General features: G+C 38.2%; 1 protein-coding gene across 1 annotated transcript in view; it reads left to right on the forward strand.

Annotated features, from left to right (window-relative positions):
• Positions 1 to 22,048, forward strand: part of LOC144450678 (titin-like) — a 450,019-nt gene that overhangs the window by 268,104 nt on the left and 159,867 nt on the right. Inside the window, exons 153-179 of the mRNA XM_078141331.1 lie at positions 222 to 518; positions 924 to 1,226; positions 1,885 to 2,187; positions 2,880 to 3,185; positions 3,667 to 3,969; positions 4,340 to 4,642; positions 5,242 to 5,544; positions 6,010 to 6,609; positions 7,223 to 7,525; positions 7,977 to 8,273; positions 8,670 to 8,972; positions 9,679 to 10,035; positions 10,406 to 10,711; positions 11,250 to 11,552; positions 12,111 to 12,413; positions 12,830 to 13,132; positions 13,734 to 14,039; positions 14,434 to 14,736; positions 14,993 to 15,289; positions 15,785 to 16,087; positions 16,869 to 17,171; positions 17,659 to 17,964; positions 18,580 to 18,879; positions 18,979 to 19,281; positions 19,703 to 20,005; positions 20,377 to 20,679; positions 21,253 to 21,837. Coding sequence (XP_077997457.1) covers positions 222 to 518; positions 924 to 1,226; positions 1,885 to 2,187; positions 2,880 to 3,185; positions 3,667 to 3,969; positions 4,340 to 4,642; positions 5,242 to 5,544; positions 6,010 to 6,609; positions 7,223 to 7,525; positions 7,977 to 8,273; positions 8,670 to 8,972; positions 9,679 to 10,035; positions 10,406 to 10,711; positions 11,250 to 11,552; positions 12,111 to 12,413; positions 12,830 to 13,132; positions 13,734 to 14,039; positions 14,434 to 14,736; positions 14,993 to 15,289; positions 15,785 to 16,087; positions 16,869 to 17,171; positions 17,659 to 17,964; positions 18,580 to 18,879; positions 18,979 to 19,281; positions 19,703 to 20,005; positions 20,377 to 20,679; positions 21,253 to 21,837 — 8,805 coding nt within the window. The remainder of the gene's footprint in view (positions 1 to 221; positions 519 to 923; positions 1,227 to 1,884; positions 2,188 to 2,879; positions 3,186 to 3,666; positions 3,970 to 4,339; positions 4,643 to 5,241; positions 5,545 to 6,009; positions 6,610 to 7,222; positions 7,526 to 7,976; positions 8,274 to 8,669; positions 8,973 to 9,678; positions 10,036 to 10,405; positions 10,712 to 11,249; positions 11,553 to 12,110; positions 12,414 to 12,829; positions 13,133 to 13,733; positions 14,040 to 14,433; positions 14,737 to 14,992; positions 15,290 to 15,784; positions 16,088 to 16,868; positions 17,172 to 17,658; positions 17,965 to 18,579; positions 18,880 to 18,978; positions 19,282 to 19,702; positions 20,006 to 20,376; positions 20,680 to 21,252; positions 21,838 to 22,048) is intronic.

Consider the following 22,048-nt stretch of genomic DNA (forward strand, 5'->3'; position numbering starts at 1 on the left):
GAGATGTCTGTCCACCGATCTTGTTGGGAAAGCCATGCGCTGTACCCTACTTTTGTACATACTGCATGATGGTATGGTAAGGTAAAGTCAAATGATCAAAGAAAATTTATGCATGTGATGATTATATGTATGCATGCTGAGGTCATAATTTGGTAAAACAAAACAAAACTAAAAGAACAACAAAATCTGAACGTGTCCATTGCTACTTCAATCCTGTAAAGATCCCCCAGGCGCACCAGATAAACCAGATGCTGTTCATGTTGATGCAACTGAAATCACCATTGAATGGAAACCACCAGCAGATGATGGTGGTAGTGATATCACTGGCTATGTCATTGAGAAACAGAAGGAAGGAGGTCGATGGATGAAAGTGAATACAGAGGTGTCTGAACTGAAGTTCACCATCACAGAACTGATTGAAGGTTCCACTTACCAGTTCCGTGTGTCTGCAGTCAATTTAGCTGGTGTTGGCAATCCAAGTCTACCATCTGATCCAACGGTAGCCAAACCACCATATGGTAAGTAACACTCACATTGGTGGCCATTGGACCTATTTCGTACACATGGATATGTGTTTCAAATCATACACATAGAACAACATTTTTTAGTTACAATGGCAAATTCTATTTTGCCAAAGTTCATTTTGTCAGCATCAAAACTATTTTCTCACCCTTCTTGTTACCAGTTTTGGTTACTTCCATCTTTCATTTTGCTTATTGTCATTACTTTCAAAGCAAGCCATACACAAATGCATCAGCTACTTGTTACATGTTTTTTCTGAGTCTTTCATGTATATATACATTTCATAAAAGCTGCAAATTCTGTGATAATGCTTCTATACTTGTCATTCTGTGTACATGACCCTCTTGGCTCTTTGTATTGTTGTCTTCATTTCTGCCAATGCAATCTTCCCATCACTTCAGATCTACCTTCTGCACCTGGCAAACCAGATATCTCAGACATTGATAGCACTCAGATGACTCTAACTTGGACAAAACCAGAGTCAGACGGAGGTGCTGAAATCACAAACTATGTCATTGAAAAGAAAGAACGCTCAGCCACAAGATGGATCAGAGCCACCAAGGAGTCTGTTGTCAACACAACACACACTGTTACTGATCTCAAAGAGGGGTTAGAGTATGTTTTCAGAGTAGCTGCAGAGAACAAAGCTGGTGTAGGCCCACCTAGTGAACCATCAGATCCTAAGATTGCTAAACCACCATATGGTAAGTTCTACATCGCTCTGCTTCCATGCATCATTCTCAATCTATTCATCATATCACAACAAGGACCCTGCCATTGATAATGAGGAGACGCTACTATACTAAGTTGTTGGATTGAATTAATTACAAACCTACAAACATTACACCACTTTACTTCTCTTGTTTGCTTCTCCTTCACATCCTGCCCAGTAGACAGACTTGTCCTGTCATTGATAATGGGATGACGTAATACTGTTCACCAGGATAGTTACTAGTGAAACCCACAATTTCGTTATGCTGCTAGTGTCTCTATTGCTGGTATCTTTACCTTTGATTACATATACTTCTTAAAATATAAACCTTATTTCCATTAAATGGATCCCACATTTCATGAGATGGATAAGACAACACTCCCTGATGGATGGATTGATGGATACATCACATCTATTATTTTGTTACTTGCCTACTGCTCTTATCTTCATCATTGCTATGACAGTAACCTCTTCTTTGATTTTGACCTGTTCTTTTTACTGTCCCTTACATGACTGACCTAGTCACAATGAAGGAGAAAGCATCAAAGTTTAAGATGGTTCCATCAAAAAGACATTTTGCACTGCGTACCCATCTTTGCTCCCCTGTCTCTGTCATATACTTCATTCATTCCTTTCATCTTTCTCTGAAGACCCACCATCAGCTCCTGGCAAGCCAATAGTTACAGCATGTGACAGTACAGAAATGACTATCACCTGGACTGTCCCAGAAAGCGACGGAGGAAGTGAGATCCTTGGCTATGTCATTGAGAAATGTGACACAAACAGAGACAGATGGATAAGAGCCAATAGGACTCTGGTCAAAGAACTCACATACCAACTGACAGACTTAATTGAAGGAAACGAATACATCTTTAAAGTGGCAGCTGAAAATAAGGCTGGTCAAGGCAAATATAGCAAGCCTTCAGAACCACGTGTGGCTAAACCACCATATGGTGAGAAACTATATAATTGGCATGTGAAACTTGCATGCTTTCTGTATGTTGTTGAGTATGCATGGATTCCATCACATTGGATTTGCATGCTAATATCAGTGTGGATATCTGCTGGGACTCATAGACTTACTTGGTGTTTACCAAGGGTCCCGATATGAGACTTCCACACTCCCTGAATAGCTAGATTTAGTGTTATCATACTTGACTCATCAAAACTTACTTACGATATCAAATATATATTATCCAAAGCTGTACTATACTTGCATGACTGGGTAATTTTGCATGTGTATCTGGACCGTAAATTGTCTGCAGGTAAGTTAAAAGGTCGGTAAGAAAACCAAGGCATTCAGATTACCTTTGTACTAAACCACTGTTTATCAGTGCATGGTCCCACCATATGTCATTATGCATTTGCGTTTATTGACATGTAGAAGTATCGACCGTCTCAGTTTTCTCTTGCAGGTATACAGATTATGACTGCATAATGGTGTATATTAACAGGTGTATTAATACTCTCAAGTTCCTGCATGCATTTTATGTGGTTAAAAGTGCCACCGACTACAATTACTTTTCATGTGAATTTGACTACACATCGTACAAAACACTGAGTCAGACGTTCCTTGGATTATACAAGGGGGAGAATCAGAGATATTTTGATTTGGTACTAATTAGACTTTTCTTCTTCTCTTCAGATGTACCTGAAGCACCTGGCAAACCAGATGTTGAGAACATTGAGAAAACAACCATGAAATTGACATGGACACCACCACCAAGTGATGGCGGCAGTCCTATTTTCAACTATGTGATTGAGAGGAAAGAAGTGACAGCAACTAGATGGGTTAAAGTCAACAAAGACATCAGAGTGTCAGAAACTGAATTTATGGTTGTGGATCTGATTGAAGGCAATCAATATGAGTTCCGTGTTAGTGGTGAAAACAAAGCTGGTGTAGGACCTGCTAGTCCTCCATCTGATCCAAGAGTTGCCAAACCACCATATGGTATGGAAACAGGATTTTTTTTCATTTATGTAAAACTGCAACAAAAGTGAAACAAAAGTGAAACAGAAATATACAAATTTTTTACAAGTAACTTTTAAACCAGTCCAAGTCAATCAAAATAAAGATCAGAATTCAAGTTTTACATTAATATATCATCCTTTGTACATTTTCTATATGAATTTATATTCAATTTTTAACTGTTTTGGTCACAAGTACAAGTATACAGAAAATCTGCTTGAAAGTTTGAAATTTTTATGCTTGTTTGTTTTAAGGAAATTTGACATTGTCAAAGTTATGGCAACAACAACAAATTTGTAATAATGAGTTTTTGTGGGAGAGAATATGATATGAAATTTATTGGGCATCAAAGTACTCTATTGCTAAATACAGTCTAGATGTGCAGACAGGCATTGTTACAATATTTGTATTTATCAAACGGAATTGCTTAACATTCTGGCTCCTCATTGGTTTGTTTCCCCAGATGTTCCTGGACCACCTGGTACACCTGTTATCAGTGACGTGGACAGGACAGTCATGACATTGACTTGGACTGTCCCTGAAACTGACGGAGGTTCTCCAATCATTGGCTATCTTGTGGAACGAAAGGAGAAATTCAGTACTCGCTGGATGAAGGTCAATGAGAAACCAATATCAGACTTGACTTTGAAGGTTAATAACCTTACCGAAGGAAATGAGTATCAGTTCCGTGTTTCTGCTAACAACAAAGCTGGTACTGGTCCACCAAGTGAACCTACCCCACCAACTTTGGCTAAACCACCTTATGGTATGTATTTCTAGAAACAACAACATTGTACAGATAGCTTACTCTTTGTATTCTTGTAGATGTTCCAGAAATCCTACTCCTACCCCACTTATATAATTGTGTACTAGTTGTATCAAATTCCTTACAGTTTATTTCTTGAGAAACCATAAGAGCTATGACAAATTTGTATAGATCATCACATCAGTGCAGTAAGGTCGTATATGAATATACAATTGCACAGCTAATACGACCTTACTGCACTGATGTGACAAAATGTTTTACTCTTTGTCACACAAAAGTTTTCATGTATAAGGACATCCAATTCCATCCTCACCCACAATCCACTTAATTTGCATTAATATCTGTGTGATTAACTATTACCATCTTACAGATGTACCAGATGCACCAAGTCGTCCTGTAATCAGTGATGTGACAGCAACAACAATGCACCTCACATGGACTGCACCTGATAGCGATGGTGGATCTCCAATTACTGGATATTACATTGAAAGAAGAGATGTCACCAGAGATAGATGGACTAAAGTCAACAAGGCTGCCTTCAAGGATACCAATGCTACAGTGGATAACCTAACCGAAGGTACCACCTATGAGTTCAGAGTCAGCGCTGAAAACGATGCAGGAGTTGGAGCCCCAAGTAAACCATCAGAACCAACTAAAGCTAAGCCTCCATATGGTAAGTGAAAATGTTGGAGCAATTGTTCATATAACATCTAAACATGAACGCATGGTTATCGTATCTTTAATCAAAGGCCTGATAAAATAACATGCTGTGATGTACTACCATAAAAAGCTTCTTTTTTTTTGTTTCAAAAAAATGTTTTCGTTATATAACAATGTTGTGATGTTGAATGAAAGTTAAGAATTTGTCAGCTTGTATGGAATTGACTTAACTATGTGTGACAGAGTGATTTTGAAGCGTATTTAAGTACACAAACTAAGTGTTCTTACAAAGTGTGTATTCAATAATCATAAATGTATGAGTCTGCTATTTATTCTTTGATGCAAGTTTTACACAAAATTTTTATTTTGTAAACTAATCGATAAATGAATTAATTTACATCGGCTACTCAACAAAATGCAACAATTGATTGTTGTTTGTGCTCAGTTGGATAATCTGTTATCAAATAACTGAGTGAGTACTAAGTCAATCAAATAACTGTATTGTTACTACAAAACTGCATGTAGTGATTGACGCATGGTTAACGGTAAGTAAGTGTGCTACATACACTGTGAACAAGAAGATGACCATGTTGAACCATACCGTCACCATAGATATCCCTGAACCACCTGGTAAACCTGATGTGTCCGACGTAATGGCTACTTCAATGACATTGACCTGGTTACCACCAGTCTCAGACGGTGGTAATGCTATCACCAACTACATAATTGAATGCAAAGATACCTATTCTACCAAATGGAACAGAATAACCAGAGAAACGATCCTTGAGTTGACGTACTCTGTTACTGGACTAATGGAAGGTACAGAGTATCAGTTCCGTATTAAAGCAGAGAATAAGGCTGGACCATCTGAACCCAGTCAACCATCCAATCCGGTTGTCGCTAAACCGCCATATGGTAAGTATCACTTGTTTAAACTCCTATACCCAGGGAAGGGGAAACGTTCATAGAAAGACATGCAAAAGTCATTTTTTACAAAAAAGCCCTTAACATGGGTCCACTTTTCCATCTAGAAATTCTCTAAATATTGAGTTGACGCAGATGTGTACCTATGGGTATATATTAATCTTATAAGAATTTTGTCTTATCCCAGATCTGAACTTTAAGCATTTAGCATGGCAATTGTAAAGATAGGTGGTCATATTTCTGGCTAGTGACATGTATAGTGCCTCCACAGCCAAACTGGTTTTCCTGAGTTACAGGTCCCCTTTTCATCAAAAACATCTTTAGAATTATGTACACTCACGTCTAGAGTATATCTGATTCATTTTATCCAAAATTTGTAAGATACATATTTGTAATCAAAATGATAGGGATGTCCATAATCGTAATTAAAAATGGCAATATTTTGTTTTTCAACAGTTGTACCTGGTCCACCTAGCAAACCAGTAGTGTCTGACATTACTGCAATTCAAATGAAACTAACATGGACACCACCTGAACATGATGGTGGTTCTCCAGTTACAAACTACAAGGTTGAGAAGAGAGAACTGTTTGGTACCTGGATGACGGTAACCAAAGAAGTGACAGAGACCTCTTACACTGTGACAGATCTGATCGAAGGAACCAAATACGAGTTCCGTATCTCTGCAGAAAACAAAGCAGGCTTTGGTAATCCCAGTCCACCATCTCAACCCACTGAAGCTAGAGAGCAAATCGATCCTCCCAGTCAACCAGGTAAACCTAAACCCACTAACATCAGCAGAACTGAGATGTCAGTGACCTGGGCTATACCTGAAGATGACGGTGGTTCTCCCATTACTGGTTACATCATTGAATACATGGATACACACAGAAATAGATGGATTCGGTCTAACAAGATGTTAGTTACCGAGCTCACATATCTTGTCCCTGATCTAGTAGAAGGTAACACCTACCAATTCCATATCATTGCTGTTAACAAAGCAGGAGAAAGTAAACCAAGTGAGCCATCAGAACCCAAAGTTTGCAAACTACCTTATGGTAAGTGAGATTGTTTTCTTCATTTGAATTTTCTTTACCTGAAGTAGAATTTTAACACCTAGTTGCATCATAAAAATAACAATCATAACATTTTTCTAACTAGTCACCATAAAGTTAGGGGAGCATAAAATTTTATGCATGACAAGAAGTTGATGTTCATCAGTGGCATGTTAAAGTAGGTTATAGAGGTACACTATTACTAGAATTATGAAATGTTGACATTAATTTTATAGTATCATAGGACATTGATAGGATGTATAAGTGTATACCTATGGTAGAATGGTTCAGGAATAGGGAGGAGGAAAACCTGTACAGTATTTTGTTAGTGTAGATTTTCTTTGTGTGTTTTATATGACTTCACATGTTTACATTATTTTGATTACATTATGGGTATACGAGTTGAATCATCAAGGCACCACTATAAACCATGTGTGAAACCTACCACATGCCAAAAGAATAGTGTTAGTTTATGTCTGTCTTAGGTAAGCTCTGTCTTGGTTCCTTCTATTAGGTAAGGTTAGTTTATGTCTGTCTTAGTTAATGACAGCAGTGTATTTATCTGTAATTCATCTACAGAAGGGTTACTAAAAACTTGACTTTGTTATTTCACCAGATGTACCAGGAGCACCTGGTAAACCAGATATTTCTGATGTTGATGCTACAAAGATGACACTGAAGTGGACCCCACCTAAATCTGACGGTGGTTCTCCAATAACTGGATACATAATTGAGAGGAAGGAAGTCACCAGTATGAAATGGATGAAGGCAACCAGAGAGAAAGTCACCAAATTAACATTTACAGTCATAGATCTCATTGAAGGAAATGAATATGAGTTCAGAGTCTCCGCTGAAAATAATGCTGGTGTTGGCAAACCTAGTGAACCATCAGATCCAAGGGTAGCCAAACCACCCTATGGTAAGTTAAATACATGTACACAAATCAACCTAAGGTCTAAATTTTGGCCTCTTGACTCCCCCAGTTGAAACATAAATGTTGAACAGTGCAGGACTGACTGTACAATAATTGCATTTTTTTGTCTGAAGTTAGGGAGTTACCATCGGGTAGTTAAAGACAGAAATGTATGGTCGCTTTATAGCAACTATTGTTTTGGTATACTACTGTTACATTTCAACATCAGAGGGAGCTGTTTAATAAAACGTCTGTGTTTTAAAGCATACCACTAGAGGGCAGTGTTTAGTTAAAGTGTCACTCCAACTTCACCATAAATAATGCAACCCCTTAAAGATATGTTATGGGAATTTCCATATCATCTCTTAAAATAAAAATGTTCCTGGACCACCTGACACACCATCTGTCACATCACTTGATAGTTTCCATAATTTGCATATTATCTCTCATAATACAGATGTTCCAGGACCACCTGGCACACCATCTGTTACATCAGCTGACCGCACCTGGATGAACTTAACATGGTCTCCACCTGAAGATGATGGTGGTGCAGAGATTAAGAACTATGTCATTGAAAAGAGAGACACTTACAGCAGTTGGAAGAAGATCAACCAGAAAGTATCAGATAGTACCTTCAAGGTGACAGACCTCAAAGAAGGCACAGAGTATGAATTTAGAGTGTCTGCTGAAAACAAAGCAGGAGTAGGTCCACCAAGTGAACCTTCAACTCCAAGAGTTGCTAAACCTCCATATGGTAAGAACATAACTAGTCTTTTCCAGAAGTCCATGCATTTGCTGAAAATAGTTTTAATTCACTTTTCTTTCGTCAGAACAAATTATATTTGAAAAATTTTTACAAGTCACTGGTTTGCAAAAAAAAGAGGAAACTTTCTCTTTTTCCAGGATAAAAGTAAACTCTAGATGTTTTCCAAGAACATGGTCAATGAACATGCAGAAAATTGTTTTAGTTTTCTTTTACCTTAGAAATATTACGTTTTTCTTGTATCAGAGAAACACTTAAGTAGACAATCTTGCACCAGGTTTATAATACAAAATCTTGCTCATTTCTTGATTTACATTTAAACTTAGGTACAAATGTGAAACCACAAGTGACAGGTAGTCATCACATGATATTCTTGTTTACTTGCAGACACGCCAGGTCCACCTGGTAAACCAGATATAACCGATACCGCTAAGACTTGGATGACAATGACATGGACCCCACCAGAGGAAGATGGTGGTAGCCCAATAAGTGGATACATGGTAGAGAAATGTGATGTCAGCAGAAATAGATGGAGTAAAGCCAACAGACACACCATCTCAGAAACCAATTTCAAAGTGATTGACCTTGTTGAGGGTCAGACTTACATCTTCAGAGTCAGTGCAGAGAATAAGGCTGGATATGGCAAACCAAGTCAACCATCCGATCCTAAAGTTGCCAAACTGCCATATGGTAAGAAAGGCACTGCAGTGGCACTGATAATACTATGTCTGCATGAGCAAATGTTAATAAAATAGATGTTGTCAACTCACTGTTCTGTACTGTGTCCACAAACGTTATGTCATGGAAAAGTAAACTAATAACTTGTCAAATCTCACTTATAGCACAGGCAGAAGAAATACAACTTCTGTACATGTTATGTACCAATAACTAATCTAAAAATGAATAAAAGTTTAATTGGTGTGTGTCTTACTTATTATTTTGTTAAGGGGTATACAGCGCATGTGTTTATTTAAGTTGTTATCAGATAGTTTTTTTTTATTCAAATAACATGTATGCAGTTTGTTTGTTTTTTCCAATTTTTGTTGTTTGTTGAGAGCAAATTATTTTGATTAAACAGACAATGTGTTAAACTTGGGTTTGAAGTATGATATTGACTGGTGCATGTGTTACACATAGTGTTGTTGAAGTACAAAGTTAACATTTATGCATTATTGAGGTTGTCTGGAAGTGTATGAGAGTATATGATTTTAGGGTGTGTGTGTGACTTTGTGCATGCTTGTGTGGAGAGGATGTTGGTTTGTACAATTTATGTTACAGTTATATTTGATGTACACCTCACAGCATGTATTGGTTATTGGTATTATGTACACAACTGTTCATTCTCAGGCCTATGATTGTTTTGAATGATAACCATGCAATTCATGTTATGTAACAGATGTACCTGATGCACCTGGCAAACCAACTGTCAGTGATGTGGATAGTACAGAAATGTCAGTTAATTGGACCCCACCAGTCAATGATGGTGGTAGCCCTGTCATTGGTTATGTTGTTGAGAAGAGAGAACGACTTGGCAGGCGGTGGTCAAAGGTTATTGGCCATGTCATGAAAATAAAGGAAGATACAACTCCACGATGGTTTAGAATCAATAAAGAATTGGTCTCAGAAACCACTTTACATGTCACTGGTCTTGTTGAAGGCAATGATTACGAGTTTAGAGTCATTGCTGAAAACAAAGCCGGTCTCGGTGCGCCAAGTGAACCATCTGAACAACAGCAAGCCAAACCACCGTATGGTAAGACGGCAAATGCATGTCATGTATTAGTTGCTTTATGCATGCATTGTGTTCCTGTGTGGTTCAGATTATGTAATGGGAAAAAAGATAAAAACAGCTAATGATCCAATTTGACACCTGTTAGGATCACATGTCAGTAATTTAAAGTTATGTGTTTTGAAAAGTCAGTCATCTAGTTGACACAGATTTATTAGTGCCCAGTTGAAAATGTGAGCTAATCATTTTATATGTATATTTTTGGAACAATGGTTTCCTTACATACACAAAAGATGGACATTTTTGGTTTTAAGCCTTGAGACTTTTTTGACATATTACAAATATGAAATGAAAAGATTCCGATATTCATTTCCATCACTTGAACTGTTCACAGATCCACCAGGACCACCTGGTAAACCAGATATTACCCAGATCAGTGGAACCAGGATGCAGCTAACCTGGACACCACCAGAAGATGATGGTGGTGCTAAAATCTTCAACTATGTCATTGAAAAGAAAGACTTAACATCAACCAGGTGGACCAAAACTTCCAAAGAACAAATCCCCGATGATACCACATGTATTATTGATGGTCTCCAAGAAGGTGCAGATTATGAATTCAGAGTCTCTGCTGAGAACAAAGCTGGCGTTGGTAAACCAAGCAAACCATCAGATGTAACAAGAGCTAAGCCTCCTTATGGTAAGTAGACAATAGACAGAAATCCTTATTTTAAAGGCCAGTGATTCAATCCCTGGTTCTTGCATTAGAGTTATCTTATTAGTAGAGTCAATAGGATAACATAGTTGTCCAGGACTAACTTTTTCCTATGGCTTTGCTGGATAAATGTTCTCACCTAAAGACATGCATACATAACCCATTCAAATTGTGCATATTTTTATACTAAATATGTCAAGTTGTGTATAGTAGCAAACACATGCACCAATCAAACTGTATGTATCATATCAAACACATGCACACAAGCCAATCAAATTGTGTATATCATACCAAAGACATGCATACAAGCCAATCAAATTGTGTATATCATAGCAAAGACATGCACACAAGCCAATCAAATTGTATCTATCATAGCAAAGACATGCACACAACCCAATCAAATTGTATGTATCATAGCATCCTTGTTAGAATACAATGATTTCAATTTTACATGACTTTTCATTGAAGGTACACTATATGTTCAACACATAATTCCCATTTTTTCATTTGTTAAATATTACAGATGTACCAGGACCTCCTAGTACACCAGATATATCTAAGGTTGACAGTACAGAAATGACATTGACATGGACACCACCAACAACAGATGGTGGATCACCAATCACTGGCTACGTCATTGAGAAATGTGATGTCAGCAGAAAACGGTGGGTCAGAATCAACAAAGACAGTGTGACGGAAACTACACTGCATGTACCCGAACTCACTGAAGGCAACGAATACCAATTTAGAGTGGCTGCTGAAAATGCTGCTGGTATTGGACCTGCTAGTAAACCAACTGAACCTAGGAAAGCCAAACCACCATATGGTAGGTGTACAAATCAAAGATGTCTTTGAAACTTGAATTATATAGTCAGTCATTCTAAGTAAAAAAAAAATGAAATTGTCAATTTAGCTTTTGTGCTGTGATCACTAAAATACTGATAGGACAGTTGTCAAATTCAAGCTAATGTTCTAGAAAATGATGCCAATTTTCTGTTTGTTGAAAAATGAATACTCTATATAACTGGTAACTAATATATCATATACCTATAATCACACCCCTGTGTACTGTTATGGAACAATTGCAAGCTCTAGTTGTGCAATAATTTTCTGTATCGCATCCAGCACAAAATGCCCAAATATGGTCGGTAGTGCAAATAGCTGAACTGCAACTCATTCTTTTTGTTGCTATGGTAGCTACCACTTTCATTTATTACAAAGCAGTATCCATGATCATTGCTTGCAGAAGCTGACGGCAATTCTTTGAGTCATCCTGAAAGCTGGCATGTTATTTTCTTTAAGATTAGAAGCTAATTATCTTGATGAAATCTAGAAAGTATTTGCACTCATGTCCTAAAGTGTTGTAATACATTGTTATACACAGATGAACCTGGTGCACCAGGCAAACCTAAAGTAACTGATTCTACCAGATCTACAATCACCATTACCTGGTCACCACCTGAAGATGACGGTGGTTCACCAGTCACTGGATACTTCATTGAAAGATGTGAAGTCAGAAGGGATAGATGGATTAAAGTCAACAAGATATCAGTCCAAGAACTAACTTACACAATTCCAGATCTGATTGAGAATAACGAGTATATCTTCCGTGTGTCTGCTCAAAACAAAGCTGGTACTGGTGTTCCCAGTGAACCATCAGATACTGCCATTGCCAAGTTGCCCTATGGTATGTACATTTTACTGTAAACACTTGTGTTATTGGGTTTGTTCCTAATACATTCTGGGTGAAGTAGCTCAAAATTTTGGGTGCAGTAACTTGGATGTCTAGAAGCAGTTACTATGAAAGTACCTCATATTTCTGGACTTGTAACTCATATTTCTCAATATAGTAACTCATATCTCTAGATGCAGTAACATTTTTATGGTCACATCAAAACAGCCTAGCTATTTATTGAACCCAAAAATGTATAATAAAGCAGAGAGATATTCATTGTCACTATAACTAGGAGACAGACTGGACTAGCTTTGGAATTTTCCATTCTCCATTTGCCCTTTTACCAGGAATGTAAATATTTCGTCTTCTTTTTCAATACTGTAAGAAATGAGTAATAAATGAATGCTAATAATTGTATCTTCCTATAGATGTACCAAGTGCACCTGGCAAACCAGATGTTGTTAAGTATGACTCCACAGAGATGACATTAGAATGGACTACACCTGAGGATGATGGAGGTAGTCCAATCATTGGCTATGTGGTAGAAAAGAAGGAGAAATACAGTAGCAGATGGTCCAGAGTAAAAGAGACTCTAGTCTCTGAAACTACTTACACTGTGATTGACTTGAAACAAGGATCTGAATACCAGTTTAGAGTGGCTGCAGAGAACAAGGCTGGACTTGGCAAATTTAGTGAACCATCAGAACCAAGAGTTGCTAAACCACCATATGGTAAGACTTTTGGCTTTTACTCCATACATTGTGGTTTGCATTTTACAGGAAAGAACAGTGTATTGTAAGTCCCTTTATGAAAGGACTGTCTGGTTCCTTTTATGCCATTCATGTTTTGCAAAGTGAAGGACTATCCAAGTTCCTTGTATTAGGGAATGTGTTTTCAACATTCAAAAGGCATATGCTATACTGATGGTATGGGGGGGGGGGGGGGCTGCTTTCACTTGATACATTGTTGTTTTTTTCTTTTCAATAAAGGGCAAGACTATCCCAGTCTTTTTTATGCCATTCTTGTATTATAACATGAAGTGTCTTTTTAATGTTCAAGGGAAGTTTTGGATTGCCATAATGCAAATAAGCCCACTCACCCACATATTTGCAGCAAACAGAATAGTGTCATTCAGTTTGGAAGTTTGTCTATAAACATGGTTGAAACTTTAGCTTAAATTAGATTTTGGTTAAGATTAGTTTAAAAAATATGATAAAGTTCAGTACAAAACATGAAAACTATCATAAAATGAGATGCAATATCTATAACATGTAACTACTATTAGTGTTAGGTCTATTTATAACTGTTGCAACAATATTCTCTTCTTCACAGATGTACCTGGAGCACCTGGTAAACCAGATGTCTCTGATGTTGATGCCAACAAGATGAAGTTGTCATGGATACCACCAGAAGATGATGGAGGTTCCAAAATCATTGGTTACATCGTTGAGAAATGTGATGTGAACACCAAGAGATGGACCAGAGCCCACAAAGAAGAGTTAGTGACAGACACTTCAGTGACAATTTATGAGTTGATAGAAGGCAATGAATACATCTTTAGAGTCTCAGCTGAAAATGCTGCTGGTGTTGGTAAACCCAGTCTTCCATCTGATGTCACAAAGGCCAGACCACCATTTGGTAAGTCGGTTGTTAATATTTCAAATTATTAGTCTACAACTTTTGGTCTGTGACAGTTCAAATTATACGACCAAACAATCTGAGTCTGTCGTTTTATTAGTTGGCCAAATTGTAATCGTTAGTTATTGATGTCTGCTATGTTCATAGATAGCTTTATATTTATGAAAGAGGTATGCGCCCTCAGTGGGATGATATCAGAAATGTGTGAATGAAATACCTTTCAATACTGGAAATGGCGCCCTCAATAGATCATTGTTTGAAATATTGAAAATGAGTTTTACTGGTTTGACAAAGGTAATGTGTACACCTCAAAGGTGAATAAATAAAACTGGGGACATATTTCTGACTGCCAAGCAGAGTTGTAAAATAAACTCATTTGTTCATGTGCCAACAGATGTACCTGGTCCACCAGGCAAACCAGAAGTTATTGACACCACCCTGACATCTGTTACCCTCCGATGGACTGCACCAGAAGAAGATGGTGGAGCACCACTCGAAGGCTACATTGTTGAGAGATGTGATGTTGGAAGAGAAAGATGGGTAAAGGTTAACAAAGAAACCTGTCTTGAACTTGAATACACTGTAACAGGCTTGTTTGAAGGCAATGAATATCTGTTTAGAGTCTGTGCTGAAAACAGAGCTGGTGTTGGTAAACCAAGCGAGCCTACTGATCCAACCAAGGCTAAGCTGCCATATGGTAAGTTTACTTGTTTCATTTGGTGTAGTTGAATCTAGAAATCATATGTTTATTGCCAAGAATATCAGGGAGACTAAGAGGGGGGAGAGGGAGGGGGGATTTGGTAAAACTTACTTTGCTGCCTATATGTTATAGCTTCATGCTATTAAGGAACCTGACACTCTGGGAAAGTAAAGTAAATTTTTCAAAAAAAAGGGAAGAAAACTGATTGACAAAAGACAACAATTCATTGCTCTGTGTTATTGTTTCCCTTCAGATCCACCAAATGCACCTGGTAAACCAGAAATTTCCGATCTGACAGCCTCATCTCTGACTCTTACCTGGACACCCCCTGACTATGATGGCGGTAGTGATATCACACGCTATGTTGTTGAAAAGAAAGAGAAATTCAGCACAAGATGGGTCCCCATTGGAAGAGTTCCAGAGCAAACCTATGATGTTGAAGACTTGATTGAAGGCAATGAGTATGAATTCAGAGTTGCAGCAGAGAACAAAGCTGGTGTTGGTAAACCTAGTGAGCCTACATCACCAGTTGTTGCCAAACATCCATATGGTGAGTGAAATGTCAACTTCTGACCACTGTTGAATTACCATGAGTCACATGATTAATGGTACCTGTCAACAAAGAACATAACAAATTAGTAAAGGGATACATAATAGTATTCACTCATTGAAGATGATACAAGTCTAGTTTAAGCTAGGGAGTCTACCCTAATTGTTATAACTGACCTAACATTAGCCCTGACTCCCTAGCTCCAATACAATTGTGTACCTATACAGTTGGTACAATATTCTACATTACCTAGACCTTTAAATCCCAATGTTTGAATCCTAAGGTTTTTGATTACAAATATCAGTGCAGCCTTAGGGATTAAAAGAGGATCACTGTTGTGTTCAGGACAAACTATTTCTAAAGCTCTCCAGACAACTAGTTTACATGCCAAAATGTTAATCCTAATCTGACATGAGCCTTTAAGAGAAATTCAAATTATATGTATATCATTATTCAAATAATGAAATATTTTCTGTATAATGTTCTTCTCATCAGATGTACCCGATGCACCAGGTACCCCACAAGTCACAGCTACATCTCCAGTATCAATCGCATTGAAGTGGACCCCACCAGAATCAGATGGTGGCAGCCCTATTACTGGCTACTTTGTTGAGCGTAAAGACGTCTTTAGTACAAGATGGGCACGTGTCAACCGTGACAGAATCACTGAAACTGAATTCACAGTACCAGACCTATCACAGGGACAAGATTACGAATTCAGAGTATTTGCTGAGAACAAAGCAGGCCTGAGTAAACCCAGTGGAACCTGTGGACCAATCAAAGCAAAACATCCATTTGGTAAGTCTTGAACTTTTCCATTCACATATTTCTCCTGACACAGCCAAGTTGCTGTCCCAGATTGCATAGATTTTCCCTTCACATATTTCTCCTGTCAGAGCTAAAGTTGCTGACCTTAGATTTCATAGATTTTCCCTTCACATATTTCTCCTGACATAGCCAAAGTTGCTGTCCCCAGATGTCATAGATTCTGAAATGTATCATTAAGCCATAGCCAGGTATGCAGCAGGCACTGAAAAACTGTAACTCAAGAAAACAAGAGCAGTTTCTGTTTATCACACTAGAGCAAATTTTGACATTAATTGGCTCGTCGTATGTTGAGAGCTCCTAGTAGTTTGCCAACTTTATAACTACCCCAAGGATATGTACATGTGTATTCATATGACATTCACTGTCTTTGGTCACTGCATAATGTATCCAACAAAGAAATTCAATTCTCATTACCTTAAAAAGAATTTTTATTTCCTTGGTGCTTCAGAGAAATAACAATAATTACTAGATTTCTTGGTCGACACCGTGATTTCTGCACCATGTGCTATACATGTACATGCAGTACTATAGGTGCACATATGAATATATTGACCTTGTTTTGAACATGACCCTTTAGCATGTGCTATTACAGGTAATTAGAATTCACTCCACTTTCACTATTTTTGTCTGTTTTCAAAAAATACAACAGTTACTGTAAAATGAAATTCCAAATCAAGTTTAGTACAGCATTACACACACCACATTCATATGCACAGTTCAATCTAAATCATACTTCACTCCATTGCACTAGATGTGCCAACTGCACCAGGCACACCTCAAGTCTCTGATATCAATGCCACTCACATGAAGCTGACATGGACACCTCCAGTTAGTGATGGTGGTAGTGAAATCACTGGCTACATCATTGAAAAGAAAGAAGCTTTCACTTTGAAATGGGTGAGAGTGAATAAAGACACCACCAAGGAAGTCACTTTCGCAGTAGAAGATCTCACAGAAGGCACAGAGTATGAGTTCAGGATCATTGCTGAAAACAAAGCAGGGCCTGGCAAACCTAGTGAACCGAGCCGACCTGAGAAGGCTCGTCCACCGTATGGTAAGCCTGATTGAAGAACAAACAAGGCAAAATAACTGCATGAATTGATGACAAGTGGACACTAATATAACGTGTTGAAAGCCAGATATATCTAAAGGAGATTTACAGAGTTTTTGTGTGAACCTAACATTTTGGTTTAAACTTTTTGTTGAGAAGCATGGTCATAGATTTCATTTTTTGGTCAAGGAGCATGATCATTGATTTGAAGTCTTTGACCAGGAGCATGGTGATTTTGATTCACCTTTTTCTCAGGCATGGTATTCGGTAGTGTTCTTTGCTACTTTTTTCTTTTTGTCCGCATGTATGATGGTGATATCACATAGTTCTTAACATACCTCTTAGAATTGGTTCCTGTGTGCTCTGTTTTGTTTCTTTCTATGTCATGTTTGAGGCCTGAAACAACCTAATTGCATAGAGTGTGCAAACATGGCAGATAACAATCACTGTACAGACATCTCACTGTCCAATGATTGGACTTTCTTCATAGATGTACCTGGAGCACCTGGTAAACCAGTAATTAGTGACATTAGAGCTACATCCATGAAGGTAACTTGGACACCACCTGAATCTGACGGAGGTGCTAAGATCAAAACCTACATTGTTGAGAGAAGAGAAACATCTGGAACTCGATGGATCAGAGCAAATAAAGATGAATTCACACTTGATGTGGAATACAGTGTCACTGATCTGTATGAAGGATCTGAATATCAATTCAGAATTGCTGCTGAGAATAAGGCTGGTGTTGGTGATTACAGTGAACCATCTGAACCTAAGGTTGCCCAGCCTCCTTATGGTTAGTCTCCACCATGTGTTCTCTCCCTTGCTGCATATTTTATATGATTCCTCTTTTAGTGATTGTCAAGTTCTTTCCTTTGGCAGTCATTTCAAAGATGACATGTCTTAAAGTGTCAGTGTCCTGTCTCTTTATAGTTTTCTTCTTTTCTGAATTTAAAACTCTCCCCTTTGGCATTCATTTCAGAGATGCATGCCTTTTAGTGGTAGATTTCTTGTTTGTCTAGTATGTTTTTCTTCTTTTCTGAAATTTCCAGCTCTCTTCTCTGGAAATCGTTTCAGAGATGCATGCTTTGAGTGTGACATTTTGTATGTCTTTATGTTTTTCTTCTTTTCTGGGTTTTCAAATTCTCCTCTTTGGCATTCATTTCATATATACATATCTTGAATGTCAGTTTATCTTCATCTTTATATCTTTCTTTCTTTCTGAAATTTCAAGTCCCCTTTCTTTGGTATTCCTTTCAGGAATGCATGCCTCAAATTTCAGTTTTCCTGTGCCTTTATTCTTTTCTTCTCTTTTGAAACGTTACTCATGCCTTTGGCATTCATTTAAAAGATTGATGCCTTGAGATGAGAATCAATCTTTCTAATCCCTCTTGAACCTCTCCCCCCATAGATGTGCCTGAACCACCAAGCAGGCCTATTGTTAGTGACATCAATTCTACTTCTCTAACTCTGACATGGAAACCTCCTGCTTCTGATGGTGGAAGCGTAATTACTGGTTACATGATTGAAATGAAAGAGGAAACATCAACCACATGGGCTACCTTGAAAGTCAAACAGCTGGCGACAACATTCAATGTGACAAATCTCAAAGAAAGCCAGAAATATGAGTTCCGTGTCTCTGCTGAAAATAAGGCAGGTGTTGGACCACCAAGTGAACCAAGCGAAGCTGTTGTGACCAGACCAAAGATTTGTAAGTCCAGTGTTCTTTCACTGTGCATGTTACTTCTGATGCTATTTTCTTTCTTTTGAATCTTTCTCTGACTTTTGACCTTTGAACTCCTATCTTTAGATCCACCTGGACCACCTAATACTCCAGAAATCAAAGCATATGACAGAACAGAGATGACAATCACATGGAGCCCACCAGAGAATGATGGTGGCTCACCTGTCACTGGTTACCACATTGAAAGATGTGATGTTAGCCGGGGAAGATGGATCAAAGCAAATAAGATTCTTGTAACAGCGTTAACATTCACGGTGTCAGATCTCCTTGAAGGAACAGAATATCAGTTCAGAGTAGCTGCTGAGAATGAAGCAGGAATTGGAGCATTTAGTGAACCATCCAAGAAACAGATGGCAAAACCACCTTATGGTAAGCAACAGTGGAATGTTGCATGGGCATGTCTTAGAAATAGTCATTCAAATATACTAACAGTTATCTATCACTGTCAGTAGGAGGTAGCTAATCCTTGTCCTCAACATCTGAGGTTGTTGGATGTCAAACCATACCCTTTACAAATATCTTCAGTTTGTATGAACCCCTTGCTTATTGCATGCTACTCATTTACAGTGCTCATGAATGTTCAAGCAACGATATGAACATAAAATAATCAAGAAATTCTTTTGGAAAAAACTGACAGTGTTTCAAATTGTATGTGAAACACCAGCAGTGCGTTGTACAGTTTGTTTTCAAGCTAAAATTAATGTTCAATTATTGGGGGAAAATGTGAGCATGACTAATAAAATTAGAAGAATTGGTCATTTACTCCATTGCCTTTATTGTCCCACACCAGATGTACCAGATGCACCTGGCAAACCTACAATAATTGCAGTTGACAGCACTGAAATGACCTTGACATGGACTGCACCTGAAAATGATGGTGGCAGCCCTGTTATCAACTATGTCATTGAAAAGAGAGATGAGTTTTCAAGTCGCTGGACAAGAGCTACCAAAGAAACCATCACAAACTTGAAATACACAGTAACAGAGTTGATGGAGGGATCTAAATATGAATTTAGAGTGATGGCCGAAAACAAGGCTGGTCTTAGCAAACCAAGTGATGCAGTTGGTCCAAGAGTTGCCAAGCCTCCATATGGTGAGTGTTTGGGATAATACCTGGATGCTGAACAGGCAAATGGAATCCATCATAGTATATGATAAATAGTGTTGGAATTATACCTAACTCTTCAGGTTTCATTCAGCGACTTTGAGTCTTTGAGACTTTCAGTCCATATATATGTATAATGATTCTTCCTGCCAAAGGAAACATCTTTTTGTGTTGCCCATAGTTCTCGAAATGGCTTCTTTAACATCACCTCTGTCTAATCCACTTGAAATGTCTCAGTCTATAAACTTTCCAAGTTTCTTCTTTCTTTTTATTACTTTCAATCTGCTGAAAGTCTTACCAAAGTTGTTATTTCTTTTCTATCTTTCTCATCTATCTTCCATGTCAACTTTATTACCCAGATGTTCCTGATGCACCTGGCAAACCCAAAGTAACAGATGTTACTGAAACAACTATGAAACTGACCTGGACAGAACCAGAGTCTGATGGTGGTAATGAAATCTTTAACTATGTCATTGAACGAAAGGACAAATTCAGTTCTAGATGGACTAAGGTTACTGACTACACAGTCTCAGAAACAACATTTACTGTGACTGGTCTGAAGGAAGGCAATGAATATGAATTCAGAATAGCTGCTGAGAACAAGGCTGGTGTTGGTAAACCTAGCCAACCTTCTGATCCAAGAGTTGCCAAACCACCCTATGGTAAGTGGTGGTATACAGAATTGACTGATAGACAGCCCTTGCATGCTGTGCTGTACTTACCAAGACATTACTTTGTCTGTGTTTCTTAAAAGTAGGAAGGAATTTTAACCGTTTAGTCTCACCAGTTACAAGGAGCAACAAAGGTTGTATGTTGATAAGAAAGTGGTAAAATAGATACTTACAATGGACCATCCATAACTTTTAATTAACAGCTAAGCAAGGAGTTCTTCTTCCGGTGCAAAGGCATCACATTTTACCTGTGCTGTCTGATGTTCTGTTGTCAATGATGCAATATTGATTAATTTTCCTGCATCATACATGATATGTAGAACCTGTGCATGAATGTGTAGTCAAGCTAAAAAGCTTGCCTAACATATCAGTACAGTTGTCTAGGTGACTAAGTAAGGCCCGATCTGACTGAATTCAAGTTGCATGTGTATACTTACCAATGGGACATACTTTCATATTATAAGAATAGAATGTCCCACAGAAAGCATGCTTCTTTGATCGAGATATTTATGGTAAGGTTCCACAGGGCACACAATGATATGTTCCTTGTTGTACATATTCCAGATGTTCCTGGACCTCCAGGCACACCAACTATCAAAGATGCCAAGCCCACATCTCTGACTCTCACATGGACTCCTCCTGAAGATGATGGTGGAGCTAAAGTAACTGGCTATGTTGTTGAAAAGAAGGAAAAATTCAGTGCTAGATTCACTAAAACTGGAACCACAACTGAGACATCTTACATTGTCACAGCCCTAACTGAAGGTGATGACTATGAGTTCCGTGTCTGTGCTGAGAACAAAGCTGGTGTTGGTAAACCAAGTGATGTTGTCGCTCTGAAGATAAGCCCACCTGGTGCACCTGGAAGACCAGATGTTAGTGATGTGACAGACACTCAAGCTACATTGAAATGGACACCACCTGATTCTGATGGTGGTGCTAGGATTACAGCTTATATTATTGAGAAGAGAGACACCACTAAGGACAGATGGACAAGAGCTACCAGAGCAACAGTGAAAGAGACAACCTTCACTGTAACAGATCTAACCAAAGATGTTGAGTATGAGTTCCGTGTCAGTGCAGAAAACAAGGCTGGTGTTGGTGAACCAAGTGAACCTTCAAAACCAGTCATTGCTAAACTACCTTATGGTAAGTCTCAACAGTGTGCAGAGCATGATAGTTCAAATGGAACTCTCCTATTAGATCTATAGATGTAGATTATCTCCTAATCTATGTGCATGCTGAATTCCTCTATATCCAGAACAATCCTCTGTTTATAAACCTATCTCTTCAAAAGGCCCTCATCTAAATGTTACTCCCTCATAAGCCCCTCCCCACAGAGTGTTATTTATAGTATAGG

Source organism: Glandiceps talaboti, chromosome 20 (assembly GCF_964340395.1).
Source record: "Glandiceps talaboti chromosome 20, keGlaTala1.1, whole genome shotgun sequence".
Lineage (NCBI taxonomy): Eukaryota > Metazoa > Hemichordata > Enteropneusta > Spengelidae > Glandiceps > Glandiceps talaboti.